At 28.5% G+C, this 7,271-nt stretch overlaps 1 protein-coding gene across 1 annotated transcript in view; it reads right to left on the reverse strand.

Annotated features, from left to right (window-relative positions):
* The window catches only part of Epac (Exchange protein directly activated by cAMP), a 139,659-nt gene extending 138,505 nt beyond the window's left edge, over positions 1–1,154 (reverse strand). The window contains exon 1 of the mRNA XM_089252760.1: positions 1,044–1,154. Within this exon, the coding sequence (XP_089108886.1) occupies positions 1,044–1,078 (35 nt within the window). The 5' untranslated portion in view covers positions 1,079–1,154. The remainder of the gene's footprint in view (positions 1–1,043) is intronic.
* Positions 1,155–7,271: the final 6,117 nt, after the last annotated feature.

Genomic DNA, 7,271 nt, shown 5'->3' on the forward strand with positions numbered 1-7,271 from the left:
AAAAATGAATATTTAATTTCGAATTGTAAAAATGAATATTTAATTTCGAATTGTAAAAATGAATATTTGAATTCGAATTCCAAAAAATAAAAAGAAGAATAAAATAATCAAAAACATCGTTTTTATGAATAAAAGTTTATAGTAATTTAATTATAAGACCCTATAAAAATTGAACATTTCTTAAAATAATTTGAAACCTTATCTAAAATTGTTTTATCAGAAATTAATAGAAAAGAAATGAAAATGATTCAGTGATGTAATATAATTTAGATTATTTTAAAAATAGATTTAAGAGAATAAGAATATATAAGAAATATAACAAATAGGTTTAAGAAATTACTAAACATTAAATTTTCAAAAAGAAAATTATTTTTGCAACGTTCTGGTTGATCCAAAATACTTTGAAGGTACGTAAATGTAGTTTCATTATAAACTCGTAGTAAATATTCAAGGAGGAAATTAATATTTGAAATGTTAAGAAAAACTGAAATTGGATCCAAGATACAAATTGGTTCTAATCATTCATAAATAAATGAATCACTCCCACGGCCGGCTACAGTCCGACTCGATCTCGTAGTAAATATCCTAGTATATGTAAATTCAAACACAAAAAAATAAAAACCCATAAGACACACAAGTGGAAGTAGCAAGCGGGTAGCGGGAGTCACGTGCTCAGCAATAAATACTTTTCAATCACAAGAAAAGACGAAAATCGATCCTATAATCACCAAAAACGGCAATCCATTCAAACGTACTACAACACATAGACACAACCACACACACACACACACAGACACACAGACACATCGCGGGCTTGAACTGTGACCTTACTTGTTGTGCTTTTACCAATAAAAAATATATCCAAACAAGAAAATATATAAAAAATATATTTCACCAACATTTTTCATTTCCTATTTTCAAGGTCGCAACATCCACTCGGAAACTTGTATACAGAAAATAATTACAAATCTTCAAACACTTAACGAGGAAATTAAGAGATTTTCCCACGTATTATAGGGAGTAAGTAGTAGTTTAAAACTCACCTTTTGTCCATGATATGTGTCCATTCTGATACCATCCTTTTAATCCATGAGACTGGCTTGAATGCTTCTCGTCCCGCCCACCAGGCGGCTCGAGTGTTTCCCTTCCAGAGAGAGAGTGTGTCTTCTTCACCGGCTACAACTCACCACTCACCCGTCGGTCACGTGGTAGCGTTATGTAGCAAAAGCACGCCATGTGATCGGGGGATTTCCCATTGATTGGATTGTGCGCCCCTTACCCTTACCTTTCTGCCTTCCCTTTCTCCCCTTGCTGTACCTACATCCTACTCCCAGACTCATCCGCAAGGTGGCGCGCTGGTTCTCTCTCTGACACTCACCTACCTACCTAACCTATAAGCTGAGCTTCTTTTATACAGCTATTTTGTCTTTCGTACACGTTCGAAGCTGGATTTTGATAGGAAAAAGAAAAAAAAGGAAATGTAATAATAAAAATGGGAGAAAAAGTAGGATTAAAGAGTCTGGAATTTTATTTTTTTAGGGGAAATGAAGGGGAAAAATGGTTATTTATTCAAGATGCTGATTAAATAAATACCGAAGAGTTTGCTTCGTGAGGTTTCGGCATTGAAAATGAATGAGAAAATGTGTATAAAATGTCTCGCGGAAAAAAAAAATTGAATTTGTGCAAATTTTTTTTCCGCCACATTTTAAACTTATTTCCTTAGATTTTTAGTCGCTGTGTTGTCAAATCGAATTTTATTTTCGAAACAGCTGTTGAGACACTTTTCTTGTTCGTAATGTTATGAAATGTTTGTTTATAAGTAAAATTCACATATATTTTTCTTTAAAATATTTCTATTGCCTATAAAATTTCCAATATTTTAATATAAAGATTTCTTTCTCTATCTAGAAATTGGGATTTTTTTATAAATTAAATAATAATGTGCAACTGCTCTTTCTTCAGAGAGATGCATACATTTTCTTAGAGAAATGTCTCAAAAAAATTAAACTTATGCAAATTTTCCCCACTTTTTAAATTTATTTCTTTAGATTTTTTGTCATTGAGTTGTCAAATCGAATTTTATTTTCGAAACAGTTGTTGAGACACATTTCTTGTCCGTAATGTTATAATGTATCAGAAAGATTTACATATTTTCTGGAAAATATTTAATTAAAATTAAATTTCTATTGCTTATCAAAATTTAGAATATTTTCGAATCAAAATTTCTTTCCCTATCAAAAAATTTTATTGTTTTATAAATTGAATAATAATGCCGAGAGCAGCATTTTCTTTAGTTACCTACACTTCCTTAGAGAGATACTTAACTTAGCTTTATTTCTTTTATAGGGTATTTTGTCTTTTGTACGCAGATTTTGATAGCAGAAAAAAGGAAAAAAATGAATGTAATGATAAAAGTGGGATTAAAGAGTCTAGAATTTTCGTTTTTTAGGGAAATGGGAGGAAAAGCAGTCATCTATTCAAGAAGCTGGTTAAATGAATACCGAAGAGTTTGCTCCATGAGGTTTCAGCATTGAAAAATGAATGAGAAGACGTGTATAAAATGAATCGGCAAAAAAAATCAAATTTATGAAATTTTTTTCGTCACATTGTAAACTTCTTTCCTTAGATTTTTTGTCGTTGTGTTCGAATTCAAGTCGAATTTTATTTTTGAAAATCCTATTGACACTTTTCTTGTACGTAATGTTATAATGTATGTGTTTATAAGAAAAATTCTATATTTTCAGGATATTTATTTAAGGAAACCTTTATTGCCTAAAAATTTCAAATACTTTCCAATACCATACTTTTTTTTCTTTCGAAATATATTTATTGCATATCGAATTATATTTTTTTCTATAAATTATATTTTTTTCTATAAATTATATATTTTTTTCTATAAATTATATTGTTTTATAAACTAAATGGATATAAATAATATGCCAAACTGCATTTTCTTCAGAGATATATACGTCCATAACATAAATTGAAATTGAAGCAATGATTATTAAATTGTGTGCCGAAGAGTTTCTTCCGTGAGGTTTCGATATTGAAAAAGAATAAGAAAATGTGTATGCAAAATGTCTAGGAAAAAAAATTAAGGAAAAAAAAAAAATTCAAATTTATGCTTTTTTTTGGTCAAAGTTTTGAAACTGTGATCGAGACACGTTTCTTGCGAGTAATGTTATGACAAGCACAAGAAAAATTCATATATTTTCTAGAAAAATATTTTTTCAAGGAAATTTCTATTGCCTGAAAGTTTCGAATAGCTTCAAATACCAATTTTGTCCCTGTCTGGAAATATATATTGTTTTATAAATTAAATAATAATGTCGAACGGCATTTTCTTGAGAGAAATACATACATTTTAAAGAGGCACCTTTGATACAAGTTCGAAGCGGGATTTTGATAGAAAAAATTGAATGTAATATTAAAAATAGGAAAAAAGTAGGGTTAAAGAGTTTGAAATTTTCTTTTTTTAGCAGAAAAGTGGAGAAAATAGTTATTTATTCAAGGAGCTAATTAAATAAATGCCAAAAACTTAGTTCCAGGAGGTTTTGTCTTTGAAAATGAATAAGAAAATATCTTTAAAATGTCTCGCAGAAAAGAAGTATAGAGGAATAAATAAATTTGAAATTTATGCTTTTTTATCACATTTTAAACTTGTTTTGATTTTTGGTCATTATGTGCTGTCAAATTAAACTTTATTTTCCAAACAGCTGTTGAGACACTTTTCTTGTCCGTAATGTATGAAGTTTACGTTTATAAGTAAAACACACATATTTCCTGGAAAATATTTTTAAAAGAAACTTTTATTGCCTTTGAAATTTAGAATGTTTTCTAATAACTTTTTTTTTCTATCGAGAAATTATGATTATTTTATAAAATAAATAAATAATATCACACTGTATTTTCTTCAGATAGATATACATCAACAACACCAACTGAAATTGAATTAATAATTATTCGATTGTGCCAAATAGTTTGCGTTGTGCAGTTTCGGCATTAAAAATGTATATTAAATGTGTCTCAAGGAAAAAATATTAAATTTATTCGATTTTTTTTGCCATATTTTTGAACCTAGTTCTCTAGATTTTTGGTCGTTGTGTTGTAAAATCGAATAATATTTTCGAAACAGCTGTTGAGGCACTTTTCTTGTCTGTAATGTTTTGACGCTTACGCATATCAGAAATACTCACATATTTTTTGGGAAAAAATTTTAAAGGAAATTTCTCTCTCTCTATGGCTATTAAAATTTCCAATAATATCTAATCATAATTTACCGTTTCTGGAAATTAAATTTTTTATAAATTAAATAACGATATCGATCTGCGTTTCCTTTAGAGAGATGAATACTTAACTTAGTTGCACCTGTTTTATAGAGCTCTTATGCGCACGTCCGAAGCTGGATTTGGATAGGAAAACAAGGAATGTCTAATAAAGTAAAAATGGGAAATAGAAGGATTAGAATGGGGAATTTTTAGAGGGAAATGAGGTGGGAAATAGTTGTTTGTTCAAAAAGATGATTAAATAAATGCCTAAGAGTTTGCTTTGTGTGGTTTACGGCATTCAAATTGAATGAGTAAATGCGTAAAAAATGTCCCAAGAAAAGTGTAAAAAAAAAATTGGAAATTTATGTAACTTTGTTTACCACATTTTAAACTTGCGTTTGGTCGTTGTGTTGTCAAACTAAATTTTATTTTCGAATAGCTGTTGAGACAATTTTCTTGTCCGTAATGTTATGACGTGTATATCTATTGGAAAAATTAATTTTTCTGCAAAAATTTTTTGTAAAGAAAATGTCTATTGCTTATAAAAAATTTACAATATTTTCCTATAATTTCTTTCTCTAGAAATTAGGATTTTTTTTTTATGAATCAGATAATAATGCCAAACTTCACTTTCTTCAGAGATACCCACATTTTCTTAGGGAGATACCTACATTTTTTGATTGAAGTTGGTTTTGATAGAAAACAAAATGTATGTAGTAATAAAAATGGGAAAGGAAGGATTAAAGAGTCTGGAACTTTCTTTTCGAAAGGGAAAGAAAATAGTTAGTTATTTTTATTCAAGAAGCTGATTTTAAATAAATGCTGAAGAGTTCGCTCCGTGAGGTTTTTGCATTGAAAATAAATAAGAAAATGCATATAAAATGTCGCAAGGAAAAAAAATATAAATGAATTGAAATTTATGCAATTTTTTGTCACATTTTAAACGTATTTCTTTAGGTTTTTGGTCCTTGTGTTGTCAAATTGAATTTTATTTTCGAAACAGCTGTTGAGGCACTTTTCTTGTCCATAATGTTATGACGTGTATGTGTATAAGAAAAATTCACACATTTTCCCGAAAACTTATTTTTTTAAAGAATTTTATATTGCCTATAAAATTTCGAATATTTTTCCAATAAAAATTTATTTCCCTATCTAGAAATTGTGATTTTTTTAAATAATGTCGAACTGCATTTACTTTAGACGGAGTCAGTAACATTAATTAAAAATGAAGTAGCGATATTTATTAAAATATATTGATTAAATTTTTTGTTGATCAAAAAGCCAATAGTTGATCTTTCTACGTCTATATTTCGTAGATTTCACTGACAAAATATGCATTAAAAATTCAACAATAATCTACGAACGCGTGAAGACGAGTTATAAATTTGACAAATTTTAAGACCGTCAAAATTCACAGCAAAGGGGCTTGATAGGAATTCGATACATATTGCTGGTGAATTATCGGAAAATAATTAATGTCCGTACAGTAATCACGAACACATAGAAATAATTATAAACGAATTGAATCTGCATCAAACACGGAGTCATAGGGAGGTAATAAGCAAATGAAAACACTTCTTTTATGCAACCATATTTATTATAGACAGTTTTTCCAATTGTTTAAAGTTTAATTTCAGTTTTCAATTCGAACATTTATATTAAGGCCAAATTTCTACATGACTTAATGTCATTTTCCCAGTGCCTCCATAGATCGATGTTATTAAATGTTAATAACAACATTATTCCATCGAATAACACTTTTGATCCTATTCGTAGAGGCTTTCCAATGCATTCTTTGCCCATCGCCTTAGACGAAATCATTGCCAGGCCCTGTGTGACCTAATGACCTAAAACTTATTTATCAAAAAAAAAAAAAAAAATGGTATTTTCGACTTCAATAATAACTTACGGAACGAATACTTTAGTTTCCATGATTCCAAAATCATTGGTTCAAAAACAATATAACAAATGAAAGACGTTCATATTATTACTAGAACCCGGATTATATGCAAATGCATGTGTTGATGTGCATATTTTGGCCTTTTTATATTAATTAATATGCGTACAAATGCGTAAAATCAAAGAATTTTTAGAATAAGTGCATATTTTTAATGGTTTATTAAAGCTCAATCACTTCTTTTTGTAATTTTTCAAATGAACTTTGCTTATAATATTTTCATAATATCGGGTTTTTTCGATATTAATGAATTGGTAAGGATATGTGGAGTATTTTCCAAACATCTACTGTTTCATTATATCCCTGTTTTTAGAGATATTATCTAAAGTGTTAATATTTTTTTCAAATAGCATCGAAATTCTTTTGTCACTGTTATTTCGTTACTGAGCACAGCCACGACTATCTAGAAATTAAAAATGGCGTAAAAAATATATAGAATTTATTTGCATACGCATTATATTTATATGTAGGGATAAGATTTTGTGAATGAATATGCACTAAGAAATATGAAATATACATTTTAAAAATATATCTGCTGTTTTCTTGCATAATTTTTCACCCATATTTTCTCATTTTTGATACATATTTTGGAATTTTTAAATTTCTGGGACTTTTTAGTGCACATTTTGGCATTTTTAAGTACATATTTACATATTTTTTACCATATTTCGCCTTTGTTTTAGTGCATATTATCCGGGCTCTCCTCTTTGCTTTCTGTTATGTTTTATATCAAAAAATGGAAAAGAAATCATGATTCCACGGATATAATAAAAATAAAAACAAGATGCACAAGTAAAACAAGTAGACAGATATAAAATAATGAGATCAATATAAAAAATGAACAAACAGTAAAATTGCAAAATTAAAACTGACAAAACACTAAAATGAGAGAGAGAGAGATATAAACTCCTTAATTTAGTTTCCGTTTTGTTTTAGTCTTGTTTAGTCCCATTATGTCTTGCATAGCTTCCCATTTCTTAAATAATAGGTTTAAACTCTCAAAAATCATATAAGTCCGTGCGTTTCTCTCACATTCAAATTAAACA

Source organism: Pholcus phalangioides, unplaced genomic scaffold, assembly GCF_987345545.1.
Source record: "Pholcus phalangioides strain wild (caught in Gottingen) unplaced genomic scaffold, Ppha-v1.0 ptg000030l_1, whole genome shotgun sequence".
NCBI classification, from domain to species: domain Eukaryota; kingdom Metazoa; phylum Arthropoda; class Arachnida; order Araneae; family Pholcidae; genus Pholcus; species Pholcus phalangioides.